We start from the raw sequence: 20,490 nt of genomic DNA on the forward strand, positions 1-20,490 counted from the left end.
TGTCCCATAAAATCTTGACTAGGGGCCACTGTCAACATATCTGTTATGCCCAGTTTCCAAAAACTACACTTAATTTATAACTCGAGCCCTCTGTTAACTTCACTAGTTATGGTACATAAAGAGTCTGCAAAACCGATGCCACCGATCCTCAGTAGTTATCTGCAAATCAAATTGCAAAGATGAAGGTTAGGGCAGAAAGCAAAGGAGAAAAGAATTGCTTATCGAATAGCTTATAGATATGCCAGCTTCATATCTTATAGAGTTGATATATTAACATGCAGCTTGTGAAGAAAAGCCACTGTTGATGCTTCAAATACCCGGCATGTAACTCTTTTATTATGGAAGTGGAGATTGGTTTTGTATGTGTTTGAACCCAAAATAACATTTTTTCCCGATAAGGGAGACTCGAAGAAGATCGAGCCAATATCGGTGGCCCAAGCTATTTATTTGCGACAAGTTCGGAATACATTGTTTAGAGGCTAAATAAAGCCTACTTGAAGACCAAGAAATTTTGAAGCGAATCTGGATATTCATCGATTTACAATTAATTATTAAATATTTGATAATTAAATATGATGATTTGCTTGATTACCAAGATTGAGCAGGAGGGAAGAATGTGGAGTGCAAGCATGGTTTCTTATTGCTTAAGGAATAAATGGCGTGGACTTGCAACTGAAGATATATATTACAATTAAAGATTGCTCGCGAAGATAATTAAGGACACGAGCGTGGACGAGCTACGTAGTGCTCGCGAAGATCGAGTTAGCCATATATATATACACTTCTCATGCAATTAAGGTCATTGGTTGATCAATTAAGTATCAAGGTGGGCCCAGATAAGCTTTCCCATGCAATTGATGGTAGTTGGACGTGGGAGAGGAAAGAAGAATGCAATCACCTTGCTTGCAATCATCAAGGATTATTATATGATATACGTAATCTTGTTATGCATGTATAATTATCCATGCATGGCTCATTACGTGGGGCTACACATATATATGCATAATTAAAGGCTGTTGAAGGGAGTCCTCGTGAAGATACCTTGCGAAGTCACAAAGAGATGTATACATATATATATATATATATGCAATTAAGGTGGGCCACCAGCCAATCAATGCTTTCCCATGCAAATAGTCAGTATATGGGAGGATGCAATTATCCTTAATTGCAACAAACAAGGGATACTGCATGCCGCAAGCTACGTAGTGCTCGCGAAGGCAATATCCAAGAATCAGTCCTTGGAGCAATTATGTTGCTAAGAGGAAGATTACGTCTGAGACTCTAAGAGGCAAGTAACCTTTGCCTATATTCTAGCGGCAACAGAGGCGGATAATTATTAATTATTGCATACGATAGTTATCAAAACTATTAAGAGTTTTGATTTGATTCAAGGCCAATATACTGTGGCTTAAAATATAATATTTCATTCATATTTGGAAGGAGAATCTATGGGCAGCCTATATATAGAGGCTAAAGACGACACAACAAAACACAACTCTCTCTCCAATTAATCTCTACGATTATCAAAGCCTCCCCAGAGCAACCTCTCTTACCGGTGACCACGTTCTAGTCCCAGTCTCCTCGAGAGCCGACTGTCAGCGCCACCAAACCAACCCGGCAACCGTGCTTCCAGTCCTAGTCTCTCCAAGAGCCAACTGTTAGTGCTACTGCCACCAATACTACCAGCGAAGCAATGGTAACGCCCTCGCAATCCAGCAAAGCTAAAGTCACGCTTTAGAAAAACCCGTGCTTTCTCCAACTTCCCAGTGATTGCTCTGCTTAGTCTACAACACTAAGTATCGATCGATTCGGTGAACACAAGAGATCACAACCAAAGTCCTTATCCGTAAGGCAAGAAGATCTTTCTCAGAAGGCAAGAAAAGAGCCTTGTGACGAGGTTGGTGCTCTCCTCGTCCACAATGCTTGATCAAGAAGTCAGGTCAAGGGACGCCCCGACGACTGCACCCCACAGTGCTGGCACGCTCGCGCATTCAAAAGAGACAGTTTGTACCGCACAGGATTTTTCGTGTCAAACAGTATGTAACTATGAACTAGGTCATCGTGGTATGCTTGATAAAGGCTTGTTTCGTCATTAGCATTTTGTGGTTCGAAATGTGTAGTATGCAGCTAATCAGCTAATATCACAGTAGGGGTCCTAAGGCAGGAATCGTCCAAATGTAGCTGTTGCATGGATTATTTGCTCTCCTTGTTCTATTTATGGGCTCAACTTGGTGAAAGCCTTCTTTTTGGCTTTCCTGTGAGATTTGTGTTATAACTTGTATCTACCAATCTGCTGTCAACTGACTTTATATATACCAAGGCCTAAGAGTAGTCGTCTCAAAGATAAGGGATTCAAGCCCTTTCACTTTTGATTAATTAGCTAAAGCTGACGTCTTTCATATATATGTATACTAATACTTAAGTGTTTAACATTTAAACTACAAAACTAGCAATTTAGAAACCAATTATTTTCAGGTAATTTGACTATTAATAACAACATTTTGTGCCAGGAGATTGCACTTTCTAATTTATATCACATTTAGAATTCAACATGACATGTTTCTACAAGCCTAAGGAAAAAAATGTAGGATTTCATGTTTACGTTTTCCTGAAGAATTCTCAAAGTATAATAAGATTGTAGAAGCGATGCTCACCAATATCAACAGGTTAAAAGCTGTCTGATGAACGCGCTGCATGGTGTCTAGACAAAACATTCTGATAAGACTTGAACAAAATTACCATGCCAAGTCACTCAACCACAATTCACACCAGCAGATAAGAAGCTAAAGCTTCTGAGACTTTTGAGGAGAGAGGAAAAGTTTTTTGACATTTGATCGAGCCATGCAATGGAATTTTGTCTCACCACATGGACTTAGAATGTTGAGGCTGTTTCTGGAGTTATTGCTAATTTCTTCTGAGATGACATAGTGATGCTCTGAGTTGAGACTTTGTCTGGAAATTGGATGTCTTCGTTTTCTTAGGATAGATGGCGAACTCTTAAAAGTCCTTGCTGCACTTCTCAATGTGGAATCTGGATCATTACAATCAACAGATATTCCTCTGTCTTGGCTTGGTGGGGTGCATAAGGAAACTGAACTAAATGCTGTCTGGATGTAACTATCTGTGCTTGGGAATTCACCATTTTTTAAAAAATAGTTCAAATCCTCTTGTTGGAGTGGCCTATAGCACAAGCAACCAGGGTTTGAAGCCTCTGAATGCTCAGTAGCTCCACCAGCATCTTTAGTTTCCTCATAAGCTTCATAAAAAATGAATTTGTTAGATTATGGCTACTTAGTTTTAGGACATCTAATTAATTTTAAGCATACATACCTTGTGATACTTTACAAGATTCATGTAATCTCTCAACTGTAATAGGACGATCTGGTTTCTTGAGAAAATTTCCAGCTCCTCTATTGTAGTCAAAAGAATCTGAGCAATTATTCAACAAACTCATAGGGTGATTGGGTTTATGATTCTTTCCATGAAAATAGGGAAAACCCCAAAGATCACAGGAAGAAGTAGTGCAAGCTTTGATTGATTGTTTAGCAGATAAATAATGCGAGTCTCTCAACCTGCCATAGTTATGATAAATTTCTTTCCGTTGTTCAACATTTAGACCATATGCAGCTGCAGCTCTATCGTAATAAAGGTTACTAGGTGATGATTTGATCATATTATCTGCACCAGCTCCTTTTGTAAGCCAACCGCGATTTCCTTTGTCCAAAGATTTTATCTGGATCTCCCTTCCTTTAGGAGTTCCAAGAACCAGATCAAGATTAATTGAACAAGTTTCCACATTTTTATCGAAGTTGGCTATCCGATCAAGACTTTGTCTTACCGCCTCTGTCTTTCTGACTCCTGCTTTTATTTTATGACTTTCCATATTAGATATATGGAATGAGCGTAGCTCTAATTTTTTCTTAACTGAGCAGTTCCAGTGGTTCTTTATTGAATTTTCTGTCCTGCACATCCGTTAAGTAGATAATCAAAATATGGTCCTTCATAGCGCAATTAACAAAAAACAGCACTACTACTCGTATAATTAACACATTAAAATCCCAAATGAATACAGTTAACTTCAGTCACTCTTCATTTATGTGTTTACCAGGTATATGATTTAAACTTGAGGTTTATCATCAACCTATCAACTCTGCATTAAATATTCACTGAAACGAAACACCTTCAGTACTAGTAGTTAGTTAGAAGGTCATGCCACCTTCAAAGAGTAAATAATGAAATCAGCAAATTGGGACCAAACTTAGCATGTATATGATGAGCCGGTTAAATTTACCATGATACTATGTATATAACAAAGGAATTAAATAGCACTATACTATCTAGCTGTTAGTTTCTCCATTTGATAACAAAATGTAACAAATTCTAACCTTCCAGGCAGAAGCTTTGCTATTTCAGCCCATTTGTTCCCATAGGCTTTATGCGACTCAATTAGAATCTTTTCTTCTTCATTTGTCCATGCAGTTCTTTTTATATCTGGATTTAAATGGTTGTGCCACCTGAACAAAATCAATTCTAAGCTTCATTCAATGTGTATTCCTTCTGAAGTGGAAAACTAAAAGAAAGAGACAAATGTTTCTCTCTAAAAGAAACTACATGAATTAACATGGAAAGCAAACCTCTCTCGACATTGCTTGCCTATACGGCCTGGCAAGGACTTTGCTATTTCAGACCATTTCTTATTCCCCTGCTTTGCGACTAACTCAATTATTAGATCATCTTCCTGCAAGATGCAGCACAAAATATAGTCACAATAAATCACTAGCAGAAACTCCGCTTTTAAAGAGAGGTAATATGAATCTAACTCACCTCCTTAGACCAAAATCCTTTAACAAGATCAGGTGAGAGGACTTTCTGCCAGCGATGAAGGCACTGAACATCTGTTCTGCCACGAACACATTCAGCTGCAAGGAATTTATAAGTTTGTTAAAGCAACATGGCCCTACACAACATCCTTGATCCTTCAAGCTCAGACATTAAGACATAACCAATACAAAAAACCAAAGAGCTTTTGCTTTGTATCTAAGAGCTTAGTTCTCGCAAATTTAGTCACAAAGCAATTGCAGCTTCAAAAGCAAAGCATAATGATAATGTGAAAAGAACAAAAGTCTGGTGCAGATACACACCAATCCTTTTCCAGTTCTTGCCATTGTGCTTCTCGACAGCATCTGCTAGAATTCTATCCTGTAATCAAGAGGATAATATCATCAATGTTCCACCAAACTTGAAAGTCCAGAAAACAGTAAAGCTCCTCTCCCACATATACACACACCAAAATAATCCAATTACATTACTACTTTTGCCCTACATCCACAAAGCTAGAAGTTATACAAGGAAATTTTTTTTGTGCTTAAACTCCTGAAAATTGAAATCAAACAACTGAGGAACTAACATAACTCTGGCCTCGATCCAATCCACTTTCTTTTTCCTCCAAACAACTATGCTTTCACTAATCAGTAATCGAACAAACCATACAACATCCTGTACTTACCTCTTCCTCTGTCCAGCCTCCCTTTGTTGATCGTCTCGTAGGGCCTGTCATTCTCCTAAAAAAGCACTCAAAGTCAACAACATCCAAGTCATTTCAGAACTCAAATTCACTATTACTACTACTACAGAACAAAAATATGATAATGCTCAATTTTTCAGATCAGATTCTTGAATTCAAAGAAGCCACAGGTATTCTTAAATTCAACATTATGAAAGATAGTAACACAAAACCCTAGACCTAAAATTTAAGAAAAACTACTCAGAAACAGAAAGGCATATAATTTGCATAAAAGAAACTCTAATTTATATAATGAAAATTATCCAACACAAGTAGAGTTCAGAATGCAAACATAAAAGTCAAGTACGAACAGTTGAGCAGAGGCTGGCTTGAGAGCTGTGTTATCTCCACTGCTATCCGATACCGGAGGACTCAAAGAAAGTAAAACCCCCTTTTCCATGTTAGGATCACATTCTTTGACTTGCACCATGATTCTCTTTTCTTCTCTAAGAAATCGAAATTCCAATGAATACCAACTATAATTTAGCTCTCAATTCACAACCCCAACTGGCGAAGTAAATATATTAAGATCGAAAGCTTCAATCTTTAGTGATTTTAATGGGTCAATACACGGGATCCGATAGAGTGAAGGAAACAAAACATCAAAGGCAAATTCAACGCATGCGTTAAGAACCCCAAAAGAGTTTGTTTTATGAAAACGCTTTCATGATTATAGAGAACACTGTAACGGCTAAAAAAAAATGCCAAAATTAGAAGGAAAAGAAAAACCAGGCGAAATATGAGTTGGCGGGTTTTAATGTGGAAACAGAGGCGGTGAGGTGGTGTTTGGAGAAAACCATTGATGAATGATTTGGCGTGAAAGATAAGTTTTGCGGGGTGAGAGAGAGAGAGAGAGAGAGTTTTCGCGGGAAGACAGGGGTTGTGGGAAGGAGAGTCCAGAACAGGAATATAGTTGAGGTAAGATTGCTTTGAATCTTTGAAAACCCTGTCATGTGCAACGTAAAAGGAAAATCCTTTAGAGGGAGGTATGTTCGGAAACTCACAGGCCCAAAGGTCTTTTAAATTTTTTGTTAAAGAAAAAGCAAGAATGTTTTCAGCTAAAAATTTAAGTTTTTTGCTCACCAAAAAAAAAAATTAAGATTTTTTTACTGGGTTTTCTTTACCTGTCTGGTTAAAGCCTTTGGCTTTTTCACAAGTTAGAACGGTTTGAAAGCTGATATTAGGTTGTGTTGTTTGAAAACACAATAACAACACTAGTTATATGAAGTAGCAACAAAATAAGACCGCTTGATACTAATCAGATTGTTCCGGATGACACAACGTGGTAGTCCAAGACTCCAAAGCGACTTAATAACTTTTTAAGATTTAATGATATGTTTTGTATATCATTTAAAGGTTTAAATAATTTACAACCATAAAAAATGTTGATAACTACTACGTACAAAAGGAGATCTAACCCCCGAAAAAGAGTAAAATCAAAGAAAGTTGAGCACGCAATGCTGAATTGAATAGCATGCACCGGGGAGAAGAAACCTCTATTATTGCTAAACTCCACTAGTGAATAACACCTTATAGTGAATTCTAGCAGTCGATGAAATACTTGAGATACACAAAGAATAGACATTAAATTTTACATTGTTGTTACATGTTGATAATATATTGGTGCATCAAATCTGCCCTTGGGTTATTCCTCCTGGTACAAACCTTAGTGTTATTCCTTCTAGCAAATTCATAGAAACAAAAATCTAAAGTTAAAATTTTCAAAATATGCCAACTAACGTATGGTTGAGTGACTGGTTTCAAGTCCAACGTTTTCCTCCAATTGATAAAAATCTTTTTACATATTTAGTGCTCTTGCTTAATCTAAGTGATCCTTTGTACAACGAAAAATTATTTAGAAAATCGATTGGTTTTGTCTTCTTTCCATTACCAGAATTCTTATCACTTTAAGGAATTGCCATATTCGTAATCACAGGTTTAAAATTGAATTAAACAATGACATCTCACACCTCACAATTAAGATTTATCCATTTTTTGCTACATATGCATGAAGCTGGATACTGCGTTACTAGGCGGAATGAGCTGGAGTAACTTTAACTTACAGAATACTAATATGTGATGTATGTTGCAATTCATTTAAGCCGTTCAAATTAAACATATGTTAGAAGTCATACGAATTTGTGCAAATATTGTTGCGCGAGAGAAAAATATAATGTTACTAAATTTATAAAGACCATTCAAGAATTAATAAACTATTACTCAACACTCGACACTCATTGTTGATCGAGTTAAGAAAAAAGAGGAAGTTCCTCTTGAATAATATCCTACCATATTGTTTTGGAACTGTCGTGACTTAACGATTCAGATTTAAATATGCTAAAAGTTCTGTTACAATTTGTGACCCACAATTACTTTTCGTGGGCATGATATTGACAAGAACTTTAAACATATTTACGGGCAAGTCGTTAATACACGACAGCTACAAAACGGTATGGTAAGATCTTGTTCAAGTTCTTCCTCTCTAACTCCATCAACTATATATAATTTCAACTTTGACAAAGATCAATGGTGATAAGGCTAGGTAGTCTTTATCGATTGTGTGTACACGAAGCAGACCTTGCCCTATAAGGATACTTGAATCAGACCTCACCCAATTACAGGTTTTCAACTCAAAGGTTGAACAGCGCAAGTGATTGTGTATGTTGTGCGTGAGGCATCACTAAAGCCCTTATTTATAGGCCTAAAGCAAGTACTAAACCTCTTATGAGGAGGACAATAGTTTCTGGACTTGTTTCATTGGTAGGAAAGGATAAGAAAATCTTGTAATTTTGATTAAATATAGGAATCGTTTCAATTCCTCGGAGGAAAAGGTATGAAGCCCAACCCCCACCCCCATCCACACCCAAAACTGACGTCTTGACCAACTTTATTGGTCTTTTTTCTTCTTTAATTTGGGTTGATTCTACTTCGTTTAGTAAATGTGGAGGAAGTGTCCTTAGAGTTCCTTTCCCTTAATTATTTTTTGTACCCATGTTAGTAAAGGTGCTATATAGTTTTAAACGTGCAGGTAAGTAAAAGGTCAGTCAAGATGTTACTCGAGTTAAAAGGTCATGAACCTTAACATTATTTGTGTAATTTCTGTCGAAAAATGCATTTGACATAACAAAAGAAAAATAAAATATTTAAATTGGAATAAACCAAGAGTGACCAAATTAGAGTGACGAAGCAATGAAAACGAGATGTCGTTTAATGGAAGTCCAACAGAGTTCCACGTCAATTAGAACCAGAAGGGGTTGGTAAGATGCTCTTCATAAATAGACAGCTGAGAAAGCACTGCACTTGCTCATCACCACCTTTCCTTCTTCTCTCTGTTTGTTTCTGTCAAGTGTCAATTGACTCAATTCCATTCCAGCCAAACATGGCTTATGGGACGCTTGAAGTTGTTCTTGTTAATGCTAAAGGCCTCCACAACACTGATTTTCTCTGTAATACTCCTCTCTCTCTCTCATATTGTGAAAAACATATATACATGAAATGATTTCTTGGTAGCATGGCTTTTTCAGCTTAGCTATCTGTAGATTTAGTTTCCTTGTATATCGGTTAATTTTCGGATATATGAGCTCGTCTTCTCATGGCTGTACATATATGCATGTGTATGTTTCTGTGGATCTGTTCTGCGAGTGAAAGAATTATATATCTTCGATATATATGGTCAGTACCCCGAAAATAAAGAACTGATGGAAATCTTTCAATTTTTTAATCCATCTTCATCGTTCCATAGTAGTTTCAAGCTTTCAGTGCTGCTATATATTTTTCATACCAGTCTCATATATTGATTTCTTTTACTTTTTGATGTGCGGGCATTTGAGTGAATGTATCTTGTAATTCGTAGAAATCCAACCACTTTTGGAAAGAAACCGATAACCAAAAGAATTTGATTTTGGGGCTAATGTCTATGGTCTCAACTCGATCTCAACACAATTTTTAGTCACCACGTACTCAGCAATTGAGTCAATCATATATATGCTCTGTCATCACTTGTCTTGGACTTCATGGTTACACTAAATTATCAACTTGAGAGAAAGCGTAGTAGTGTGAGATTTTATCTCGAAATGCATTGATTTGTTTTTGCATGTCAAAAAGAAAGTAAATTAAAGAACAAAAAACTCTACATCCAAGTCTATATACTAATTAGGTAGCCCACCCGGTTTGTAGCGCCCTCAGTCCCTCTTTCCATCGATTTGCACAATGATGAACAACCATTTCTCCAATATAAATATATGATATGACACAAATCTTATTTATAGATGTAGTTTTATCATGATCTGATGCTTATCTGACACAATTCTTATCGATGAACATCCATTGTTAAACACCAGGGTTAACGTACTGCATGCATTTTCTAAGCCACTTTTAGAGTTTTAGTCCATTGATGCTTAATTAGATTTATTGATTTCCTGATACATATATGATGTTCTTTTCCCAAGTCTATCATAGATATCCTTGAACATGCTTATTGACATATGTTGACTGCTTGATTCATAGCAGCTAAAATGGATCCCCTATGTCATTTTCACTTTGAAGACCCAAGAGAAGAAAAGCACTGTTGCCAAAGGTATTTATACACTCTTCTAGTAATTAATTTCTCATTCTTTGTGCACACTCCATGAGTTGAGTAAAAAACTAAAAATTGTACTTATATGCAGGGCAAGGATCTGAACCAGCATGGAATGAAAGCTTCTTGTTCACCGTCACCAATGATGTTTCGGAACTTCATTTGAAAATAATGGATGAAGACGCCTTTACCGCTGATGATTATGTTGGAGAAGCAACGTGAGTAAATTCCTTTTGTCCTTGATTTCATCTCTCTTACATGTAACATGCGTAGATCGACATCTAGCTCAGTTAACATGATTTATCCATGGCGGCTTGCGCGCAGCATTTCTTGAGAGCCAGTGTTCAATGTAGGAATTGTTCCACCAACTGCGTACAACGTTGTCAACAAGGACCAGGAATATCATGGGGAGATCAAAATTGGACTCAATTTCTCTCCTGAGCCGGAGGTACATATATGATCACTCACTCAAAAGTTGAAGCAACTTAACACCTCATTTTAGCTCCTTTAATCAACTCGGTCGATGCTATTTGTCGTTGCAGACGAACAGCTTCTGTTCAGGACACTATGGGGGTGTTGAGGATTATGGTGGATGGAAAGAATCAACTTTCTAAGAATGACCTTATGACCTTGTGATGATATACAGTATAATCGTGAATGATGATCACATATATGGTATTGGCCTGAGAGAATAATGAGCTTGAAACCTCGTTAAGTGGAAGTTAACTTTTAATTGGCGTTAGACATACTTCTGCATGTGTTTTAGACCAATATATATCAATTTGTTTGGTATACACAGAAGTAATGAGTCAATTTTACTACCTTACTTTACACTGCATCTAAGGTGCATTTTCCTTTCCATATTCTTTTATCTATACTTTCTGTTTATATTTATAATCTCTTCCAAAAGAAAAAGCATTTATTAATCAAATACATTTCAATAATTTGTCGACTCTCATTGTAGCCATCGATGGAGTAACATATATAAAAAAAGTAATTATACATGCAAGCTTTAATTAGCCTTGAGCCCTTGAGCATCCCCAATCCAAGTGGTGGAGAATAGAACCTTCAAGATATGTGTTAAAATGCTCTAGGACCAATAGATACTCGGTTTAACGGTCTTTGTAAGCATTAATACATTATAAGTGCCCCTTAACCATTATTCTTAAACGAACAACTCAATACAGCAACAATTTCACGAACTGGTCTACGTAGGGGGGCCTTGGGGCAGAACAGCCGGAACTACAATCAGGTCCGACGGGTTCCCCCCTCCCAAAAAAAGATTTTGACAGATGTCGTGCAATACCATGTGTTGTAGTAATAAAAGCTTTAAAAATCATTTTATTGCTATACACGGCCCCGGCCCCCCCAAAAAGCCAATCTCACACTACCACGTACTTGATAGGTGAGATAAAGAGAAAAATAAACAGATCGAAAGGTGAATGTCCATATGCCTACTATTTTACATAGTATTTTTTGAATTGAATTGGTTAACGAAAAATAATTAACAATTTGTCAAATCAATAAAAAAATATATAAATTTTTTCTTTTCTTTTTTAATCAGTAAAATAGATTTTTATTAGCAAAAAGACCGAAAAATATTATAATAGTTTTGAATGTGAGAAACTTTATGTCAATTTTGTGCCTCTTCTCTATTGCGAGTTTGCTATTATGATGGTGGAGAACTAAATTTCCATTCCCAACTTTTTTCATTCTCAATTTTTTAAAAAAATATGATTTTATAAGATTTTATAGATATAGCCCTAGAATTTTTTTTTTTTTGAAATTATAGCCCTCTAAATGATTTCTATCATCACTGTTTTACTCAATTCTTTATTCATAAATATGAGTATGGTCAAGGCAGGGCTTCTACTTTGGGTTTGTAGTGCTATCAGTTCACAGTTCTCTTTGGTTTGTCTTTTAGGCTTTAGTTTTTTGGGTTAGTTGCAATAAGTATGGTTATGCAAACTTTTGTTAGTTTTCCCTTCGGTTTTAGTCGCATTTAGCTGAGCAGGTATTGTGTAATTTGGGGATCTCTTGATCTACCAAGCTTGACTGAGTGTGGTCATATGATTTTATATCAATGGATTCGTTCCGTTACCCTAAAAAAAAAAATATATGAGTATCATTTCACTATTGTAATGGATATTAAATTAAATTTTAATAAACTTGTAAATGAAAAATAAACTACAAATAGGGCTAAATCTAACATATAGTTAACTAAAATAAATAATTGAAAATTCTAAATCTAGTCCTCTATTGTTAGACTCGACCCCCCCCTCCCCCCAAAAGTAAAATTTATGGTTATGGTTCTGCCACTGCCGCCTAGATGCATAAGTTTTTGTCTTTTGTTGTTGTAATTCTTTTTTTTTAAAGAAAATTTCATTTTACCTCTCTAACATTTACATGTTAAATCAGTTGTGGTCCTGCACTTTTAATTTCCTCACATATAACCATGTGCTCTCCAATTTCATCAATCATGTCCAATAATTCATTTTCTTGTCAAGTATTTTGTAAATTAAAAATGTGACTCTAATGGGCTCCCTTGTATGATGACATCGGTTCACTAATATGACATGCAAAATTATATCGTATATGAGTACAATTTCAAAACACATTACACAATAGTTGACAAAAAAAGCCAAGGGTTAGACAAGATTAATTGAAATTAGTAAGCATAGGAGCACGCGTGATGAAATTAAAAATGTTGGGGAACAAACGATTTAGAGCAAAGACATTATTCTAAATAGACCTAACTAAGCAACCAATGGCTCCTTCCTTTTTGAAAAATTAAGTGGAGAAATAAAAACTTAGCACTGAACTGAATTGATGAATTATTTTTTATTTGCACCTACAATAGACAATCTTTATAGACCAAATAGACAATCTTTATAAACCGAATTGGTTCATAAAGATTGTCTATATATTGTAAGTGCAAAAAAAAAAAAAAAGAGAATTCGGTTCAGTGCTAAATTTCTATTTCTCCACTTAATTTTTCATATTGAAAATAATAAAATGTTGACATAATTTTGCAAAAAAAAAAAAAAAAAGGAAAAGAAGAAAATGTTGTGAAGTGAATGAGTATCTACTTAGATAAAATTGTATAAAAATAAATAAATAAGTAGATGGAAGGGCATGAATCTCCCTCTAAAAAATTATTTTTCGTTTATTTTTATTATTCAAAAAAATAAATAAAATGATCATATTACCCCTCATATTTGGATGGAAGACGTTAATTTGACTGAGGGGGGTGCAAATCGGCAGTTTTTGTTAAGTTTTTTAAGGCATTAATTTTTGCAATTGCAAGTTTGGAGTGTAAATTGACAATTATTGCCAAATTTAGGGGGTATTTTGACATTTATGCCTATAAAGTAAAATATTTGTTCACAGACAATCTAGCACCGTAATGTCAAACTTCCAATTAGGAAGACAGTTTGGTAATATTACTTTTGGACCTTGGACAAATTGTATCTTGTATCAGAAAGACTAGCCACCTATAAATGTGTTATTTGAAACTTAATTTTGTTTGGAGAGTTTCTATTGGGACCTCCAAATCTGCTCATTTGACCTCACTCTGTTATGAATTATTAAATGACATATATAACCTACTATAAAATGACTATTAGGGACAATAATTATACCCAAAAAATGGTTATATTTATTTTCTCTAGACTTTCCAATTCAATAATATTAGATTGCATTCTTTATTATTTTCCCTATCTATTTTCATTTTCCAATTTCACTACGTACTCATTAAAACATTCATATATATATATATATATATATATATATTAAGAAATAAAACTATGATTAAGATAAAAATGTATGATATGCATATTAGTCCGGCAGAACAAAATAAATTGTATTATGCCCTAAATCTAAATCTATCTATTATATTTGTAAAAAGAAGAAGAAAAAAAAAACTAGCAAATAAAAAATATTTAAATAATTAATCATGAGGTACAGAAAATAGAGAAACATTAAGAAAAAATTATTAATCTTTTTTTTTTGAACAGCTAAAAAAGAAAAAGTAAATAAAAAAAATCACATAATAGTTCATGTTATTTTATTTTTATCAATTTTTAAAACTCAATACCTTGTGTTTGATTTTTTTTTTATTGGATAAGAGATTTATGTTATCTGATTAAGGAATAGAGATGTAATTAAGATTTATAGAGTAATTAAATCATTGAAATGACTAAGTTTTTTTTATTATAAAGATCTTTGTTTGTTTGTAAATTAATTATATGAGTGAGGTTATTTGAGGAACTTTAGTGAGGTTTAATGAGTGAATTTAGTATTTGAAAATTTGATAGGAGGTGTAAAAAGCATAGATGTCAAGTGAGTAAATTTGGAGGTTCCAATAGAAACCATTTCACCGTCTCATTAATGTTACATCATCGGTCAATAGGCAAACTTGATTAAAAGGCTAGGTGTAAAATGGCTACACATTTAAAATGTTCGACTGAATTTTATTTTTTTGGCAATAGTTAAATTTAGAAGAACTCAGACAAAAATGTAATTCATGTTTAAGGAAAAATGAAATTGGGATAGAATTGAATCGTGCTTTCATTGATAATAGGTACCTCTTTATATAAAAGATTACAAGCATAAAGATAGAGTTGTACATGGAAACATAATCGTACATTGATTGGATATCTCCTAAGATTCTTCGAGAATATCTCTAATATAAACCCTATTTCAACTAGAACAAGTAATTTAGAGTTTGGGCCAGACACATATTTTGGATTTACTTGAACACTCCTTATTGTGTCGCCCAAACGTGGTGCTCCTCTCGTTGCCTCATTAAAAACCTTGTCGAGTAAAAAAAACCTTGTGGGACAAAAATAACCTCGGTCGAAGGGGAAAAAGAGCACAACACACCCTTCACGTTTCGAGACCATACATGTAGACATCTCCCCCTGATGTCTGCATCTCCCCCTGATGACAACGGTCACGAGAGTTCGGATAACTTCCGCAAACAATGCTACCAACATGTTTCTCGAAAGTAGAATTTAGGCAATGACTTAGTGAGCAAGTCTGCCGTATTGTCCTCAGATTGAACCTAGTTCACTTTTATCTTGAGGAGAGTTTGTTGTTGCTGATTATCCTTGGTGATGTCGCTTTTGATGTAACCTTGCTTCATTTGTTCAAAACAAGCAGCATTATCCTAAATGCTCGTAGGCTCATCTGTGTTAGACTTCAAACCACAATTGTTCGAACATGCGTAATTATGGATCCAATCCAAATAGATTCACGAACCACTTCGTGAAGAGCAATAATCTCTGCATTGTTTGAAGATATAGCGACTAGGGTCTATTTTGTAAACCTCCAAGATATCACGGTCTTTACCCATGGTGAACACTTAACCAGTTTGGGAATAACCTTTGTGTGGGTCAGAGAGACACCCAACATCAGCAAAACCTTCCAAAACACATGTTGTTTTGGGATGGGGATATAGGACGCAGGCCAGTGTTGGTGACGTTCCTGGTGTGTGATGGGTCCAAGTCTATCATCTCTTTGTAGGGATAAAACAAGCCCATATCAGTTGTACATCTCTAGTATCGAAAGATATCTTTTACACCAATCCAATGGAGTCGCGTTGGCGCAGAGCTATACTTTAGCTAACAAGTTCACTGCAAATGAGATGTCTGGTCTTGTGCATTGAACTAAGTACAATAATGCGCCTATTGTACTCAAGTAAGGCACTCTTGCCTCTAGCACATCTTCGTCATCATCCTTTGAACAAAGAAAATCATTTTCAGGATCAAGACTAGTGACGATCATGGGGGTGCTTGAAAGCTTGGCCTTGTCAAAATGCCTAAGCATCTATCAACACGATGCTCAAGTTCCAAACTGAGACATAATCGTGTTCTCCCAAAATCCTTCATCTCAAACTCGGATTTCAAGTGTTCAACGGTTTCCCTTAACTCTTTAAGGGCTTCTAATGAAGATCATGTCCAACATGAACCGCGATAGAATCCGAAACTTGTTATGGAAATGCGCGGGCATATCCCTTCCCAATCAAGTAGTGACTTTAGTGAGCGTTTCAACCTTATTGCAAACTCGTTCCGTGGTCTAGAGCCACTTGACTTGCGTAAATGAAGTCCACCATGAACCTTCATGTATATTCCATATCTAGATCCCCATAGAGATACGTGTTGATCACATTTGTAAGCTGCATATTTAGTTATTTGGAAACTTCCAAACTAACAGGGTAGTGGAGTGCAATGACATCCATTACGAGAGAATATGTCTCATTGTAGTGCATTCCAGGCCGTTTTGTGAGAAGCCTTGTGCCATAAGGCGATATTACCATATCTTTTTTCTCATCACGCTTTCTAACGAAGACCCATTAGTCAATAGGTTTTATGTTTAGGAGGTGTTGGCATCACCGGCTCAAAAAATCTTCCTCTTCTTTAGAGAATTCAACTTAACCTGGATCGCATCTTTCCATTTAGGCCAAATTTCTCTACGTTGGCATTCATTCATCAACGGAGCGTGGTTCGATATCATCAGACTCAACAAACTCATGCGCAACGAAATGCGCAACTACATCATCAATTATGATGGATTTTCTATCCCACTTCTCATGTACACTAGTGTAATTTCCAAAGAGCTCTATAGATCGCCTTGCAAGGGCATTAAGTGGCAGATAATTGTTGGAGTCTCAAATCCAATGTAGTTGCCCATTCGTCTATAAGAACCCATCATAGAGCGTTGTGGCAGCGCAATTGGCACATAAATAGCACACTCAAAGATGCGTAAGTACGATACTTGTACCCAGTCACTAGTTGTAATGTAGAGGTAGATTGAGTGGCGGTGGGTCGTAGATGAATTAGCATAGCTGCATGCAATATTGCATCACCCCAAGCGGATATAAAGAGATTGGTGCGCATTACCAATGTCTGGACTACCATCGTAGACATTTTCGCGAGACCATTAATTTGGGTGTGTACATGAGGTATGATGTCCAACATCATTCCCTAATGCAATAACCATAGAAAGTCTTCGATGTAAACTCTCTAGCATAGTCAAATCCAATTGACTGAATAGGATGATTCGAGGAGTGACCCCGTTGTTGTATGATATGTGGTAGGAGTGTAGCATAAACAGCATTACAAGTGAACAATGGCACAACACGTGACCAGCGTGTTTGCGTGTCAACCAACATCATGAGATATTTAAACGTCTGCAGGTTGGATGAATCAGTCTACAGAATCCCCATGGATTCTATGTAGGAACATAATGAGTATTTTCATATCCTTTGCATAGGACGGTCTCAATCCTAATTTTCCTAAAGAGCAGGTTTTGTAAAACGAGAGAGAGGCTTTAGAAGCAACCAATGAGGATTTTGGTTAGACCTAAGCGTCTGAAATGCTATTTGAAGCAAAGTTGGTGATTGCAACATCACCAGAGGCGTCATCATCATGATGGACGCCATCCATGGCGTCATAGATAGGGACTACTCCAGCCCTAGGCTGGTGGTGGACGGAGGCAGCAGCGTCGGTCACACTTAGTCTAGGAATCAACTTTTGATTCATGCTTCGTTTCGCTCGAGAGAAAAGATGTCAATGTGAAGTCTTTTGTAGATTGATCATCATATCATGACTAGGATGATCTATCCTGTCGTGACAAAGCCAATATGTGTCTACATCCAAGAGATCTTCCCTCATAACTTTTATTGGATTAATAGCTCAAATAGTAATATAGAGTCCACTAGAGAGACACATAAACTTCTCTATGATGCGCCTTTGTTCGCAATCGTTAGAGGCATTGCAAAGGAACTCATTTCCGTTCTCTACATGAGTTTTCACATGGAATCCGTTGGCTATTCATAGGGTACGATTTGCCCTAAGAGCGTAGAGAGTTTCTGTGACAGTAATCAAGGTGCCATTTGACAAGTGGAACTTGGGCTATTCCATGTTCTCGAATTAATACTGATGGCCCAGGCATCGTAGCCATCGTAGTCACAAAGTCATAGGCACATAATCAAAATAGAGTCATAATGAAAAGAACTCAAAATTTTATTCATAAGCCAACAAAGTTACATCATTGTCTCTTTGACCAAAGAAACTCTAATCCAAAATGCTAGCTAATGCAAAACAATGATAGTCGTCTAACTTCTTTCGGTAATTCTAAAATAAATGTGACCAGGTGAGTAGAGAGATGTCGATGGAGCAAGGCTCGCTTAAGTACCACTAATCTCATAACCTTCCTACATATCACACTTACTTTAGGTGAGCCTTCTTTGAAGAAAGACTAAACCATTGGCATTTACTACAAAAATATATGGCAATTGCCTATTACATCTCTTGGAAAAATAAAGACTTAAACATAATTGGCGATCTATTGATCCCAGCCAGATTTGTAGTATTTAACCCTTCACTCTAGATCATCATCTTGATCTTCTTGTTTCACATCGTGAGCTTCTCTTGCTTCACAATATGCTTTGTAGGCGTTGACAATTTTTTCACGAGCTCTACAAATGTGTGCCCAATGACCGGATACTCCACATGGAGAACATACATCTCTTTGCTCAAACTCCATTGATTGAGGCACTTTGAAAGCATCACTTAGATGGCTCTTAGTGTTGGTGGCGCCACTAACATGGCCAGAGGCATTGCCTCCCTCTCTCTTTTCACGTTGACCTCTTCGGTTCCGTGTTCTCCTATTTTGGTGGTTACCTTCCCAAGTAGAGTGATTATATGGACTAGAGTGTCTAGAAGTATCCCTAAGATTAGGGTTTCGCTCTTGGCCCCCTCTCTTAGAGGCGTGACTATAATTAGATTTCGGAATATGCTCTGTTTCCATGGATCTCGAATTATAGTTCTTCACAAGGATGTTGTCATGCTTTTCAGCGACATTCATAGCTCTAATGAGCTCATGAAACCTTGTGATCCGTCCTGCAGTGACATCGATTCGATAGTTCTTAGCAACCATCAATGCAGAGACGAGAAAGGTAGAGAGAGTCTTCTCAATCAACATCGCATTTGTGATCTCTTTACCACAGAATTTCTTTAAGAATTTAATGCGAAATGCTTCCGAGTTGTAGTCAAGAACTAACTTGAAATCACAGAAGCGGAGGCTAAGTCATCTCACTTTTAGGTCAGGAAGTAGGGGGTCATGGACGTTGCCAAATCTTTCTTTGAGTGAGACCCATAGCCTTCTGGGGTCTTCTTCATTTATACACTCGTACTGGAGCGAATTATCCATATGACGAGTCAGTAGAATGATGGCTTTCGCCTTATTTGCCTCCAAGGCTACTCTATTTGCTTCCAAAGCTTGAGCTTGCTCAACAGTTAACACGTCCTGGCTAGGCTTGAGAATCGTATCCAGGATTCCATCGACTTTGAGATGCTAGCGTACATCACGAACCCACATGTGATATCCAGAGCCAGTTGTTCCCAATGGAGCAAAATCCAATTTATTTAGGTTACTCATCCTGAAAGAGAACAAGAAAAGGGGTTAGTTTCAGAGCGTAAAAAGCTACCACGAAAACATATAAAATTCCTGAGCGTAATCGCTTCCAAGAAATTACAAATTTCTTAGCGTAATCGCTTCCAAATAATTCAATTCCAAGAGGTATTGGATTAGATCGAAACAATGACGTAAGTGGTCGATCATAAATTCTCTGCAAACTCTAAGTTTGGAGATCTCAACAAGCTCCAAGTTTGGAGTGAGCACGAACTCCCACAGTTCGGCTTAATTAGGTCTCCCCTATGATGAAGAAAGGGGGGGGGGGGGGTAGAAGAAGGGATGTTGCAAGTCCTCGAAAAAGAAGAGAAATTGAATGTAAAAATTCTAAAAAATATCAACTTTTAGAAAGAAAAAAACCTCGAAATAGGTCACTGGAAAAAGTGGTAGGAAAAATCGCCCGAAAAGTGGCCGGAAAGTTGCCGGAAAAGTGGTTGGCACTGATGCTGATGTGGCAGTGGGTCCTTGTGCTGACGTGGCAGCGGGTCTTAGGGCTAACGTCAACGGGCTTCTGGGCCTGTTCCTTTCTTCTTCTGGGCTAGGCCTTCCTTTCTTCTCTCTTTCTTCTTCTTTCTTTTCTGCCGGTTCAAGGTGCAGCCAGAACTTTTGGCTGGTTTGGGGACTAATTGGCCGGTTCCGGGAAATTTTTTTCCTGTTCTCGGATGTTGGGATCTAGACGCTGCTTCTATAAAAATTTGTTAGCAATTGGAAGTCTGGAAGGTGGTGAACGGGTGAGATATTTGCTGCGGGTGGTTTGGAGGTTCCGGTGGCCGGCTCAGTAGGTTTCCGGCCGGTTCTTAAGGTGGTGCCGCCGGTTCTGGACTCTTGGGAATGAGGGCTTCAAGATGTGCGGCGAGGCCAAAAGAGTTTCAAG

At 36.9% G+C, this 20,490-nt stretch overlaps 1 protein-coding gene and 1 pseudogene across 1 annotated transcript; one reads left to right on the plus strand and one right to left on the minus strand.

Moving 5' to 3' along the window:
- Positions 1 to 2,661: 2,661 nt before the first annotated feature.
- LOC121049490 (transcription factor MYB3R-3-like) lies at positions 2,662 to 5,993 on the minus strand. Its single transcript, XM_040507002.1, has 8 exons — positions 5,875 to 5,993; positions 5,507 to 5,561; positions 5,142 to 5,199; positions 4,825 to 4,919; positions 4,635 to 4,738; positions 4,386 to 4,514; positions 3,331 to 3,962; positions 2,662 to 3,256 (listed from the first exon to the last, which is right to left on the minus strand). Exons 1-8 carry the CDS (start codon positions 5,991 to 5,993, stop codon positions 2,784 to 2,786), a joined length of 1,665 nt encoding a protein of 554 aa, XP_040362936.1. The 3' UTR covers positions 2,662 to 2,783.
- Positions 5,994 to 8,877: 2,884 nt separating this feature from the next.
- Positions 8,878 to 10,988, plus strand: LOC112181753 (annotated as a pseudogene).
- The last annotated feature ends 9,502 nt before the right edge of the window (positions 10,989 to 20,490 follow it).

This window comes from Rosa chinensis, chromosome 1 (genome assembly GCF_002994745.2).
Source record: "Rosa chinensis cultivar Old Blush chromosome 1, RchiOBHm-V2, whole genome shotgun sequence".
Lineage (NCBI taxonomy): Eukaryota > Viridiplantae > Streptophyta > Magnoliopsida > Rosales > Rosaceae > Rosa > Rosa chinensis.

What these genes read in the sequence shown, in the direction of transcription:
- LOC121049490 (XM_040507002.1), bottom strand. Translation starts at nt 5,993, where the DNA reads ATGGTGCAAGTCAAAGAATGTGATCCTAACATGGAAAAGGGGGTTTTA. An exon ending in AAGCCAGCCTCTGCTCAACT is followed by an intron (nt 5,562 to 5,874) that starts GTTCGTACTTGA and finishes GTGCTTTTTTAG; the next exon opens with GAGAATGACAGGCCCTACGA. An exon ending in GGCAAGCAATGTCGAGAGAG is followed by an intron (nt 4,515 to 4,634) that starts GTTTGCTTTCCA and finishes GATTTTGTTCAG; the next exon opens with GTGGCACAACCATTTAAATC.